This window comes from Sclerotinia sclerotiorum, genomic scaffold, assembly GCF_000146945.2.
Source record: "Sclerotinia sclerotiorum 1980 UF-70 scaffold_21 genomic scaffold, whole genome shotgun sequence".
In the NCBI taxonomy this organism is placed as follows: Eukaryota; Fungi; Ascomycota; class Leotiomycetes; order Helotiales; family Sclerotiniaceae; genus Sclerotinia; species Sclerotinia sclerotiorum.
Window position 1 is genome coordinate 410,073 of NW_001820815.1, and position 1,045 is coordinate 411,117.

Below are 1,045 nucleotides of genomic sequence, written 5' to 3' on the forward strand. Positions count from 1 at the left end.
GAATCCCGCCGATAAATCATAACTCCTCGTGCCCCTCCATCCAAACCAGATGTTACACGCTCGGTTTCATTATCATCATCACATGCGGAAAAGCCATGTCATCGGTCAAAGGATGGAAAGCTTGGTTGGGCAACAAAACTTTTTTCCGGACGTCGATCACGATCATCATCACCAGCTGACCAAGCGGCTACAAGACGATCATCTGAGCCTGATATCAGTCAAGCTACTTTACGAAGTTGTCCATCAAACTCAAATACTGTTCATCAAATTAGTCCAGTCAACTCGGAACCTATTTCAAGAACATCATCTTTTACCAGAGCACACGGTTCTGTTCATGATAACCTCATGGCTCTCGGTATACCAGAAGAAATTTCCGAAGAATATGAAGACGATGATAACTTCGCCACACAATTTAAAGAATTTGCCCTTGAAAATAACAACAGTATCACTCAATTATCTCCAGCACCATCTCGTCGACAAGCATCACCAACTTTTGATACTTCCAAACCACTTCCACAACTTCCAGATGATGCATTTACATCATCTTCATTACCTCATCCTCCAAACCTCTCTTTAACACTACCAAGATCTCACTTCTCCGTCTCAACCATCTCAACAGCTCTTACTTCTCCAACTGATAGTCATTTCGGCTTTAGTGATACTTCATCGATGTTCGATTCATATGATGAGAGCGATTTAAATGAAGAAAATGCCGATACTTTTACATACAACCCCATGATTTCAGAGGTTGAAAGAAGAAAATTTATAGGATATAGTTTACCAGATGAAGATATTGCATCAGAGCAAACTATTTGCAAAGCTTCGAGTTTGTTATCAAGAACTACTAGTAATGATACTTATCCAAGAGATTCGGCTTTGGTAGAGGGAATTAAGGAAAGTGAGAGTGGAGAGGGAAGTGCTTTGGCGGATTTCTTGGACGATATGGGATATTTGGGTGATACTATTCGGGATAAATGAGGGATGGCTGGGATGGTATCCGTGTACTGCGAGGGAAGATGGAGTTGGGGAGTGGAGGAGAAAGTGT

General features: G+C 41.6%; 1 protein-coding gene across 1 annotated transcript; it reads left to right on the forward strand.

The window, feature by feature from the left end:
- Window positions 1-345: 345 nt before the first annotated feature.
- Window positions 346-978, forward strand: SS1G_12517 (predicted protein; the record flags this gene model as incomplete). The annotated part of the gene is made up of 1 exon (XM_001586480.1): window positions 346-978. The coding sequence occupies one exon, from the start codon at window positions 346-348 to the stop codon at window positions 976-978; it is 633 nt and encodes a 210-aa protein (XP_001586530.1).
- Window positions 979-1,045: the final 67 nt, after the last annotated feature.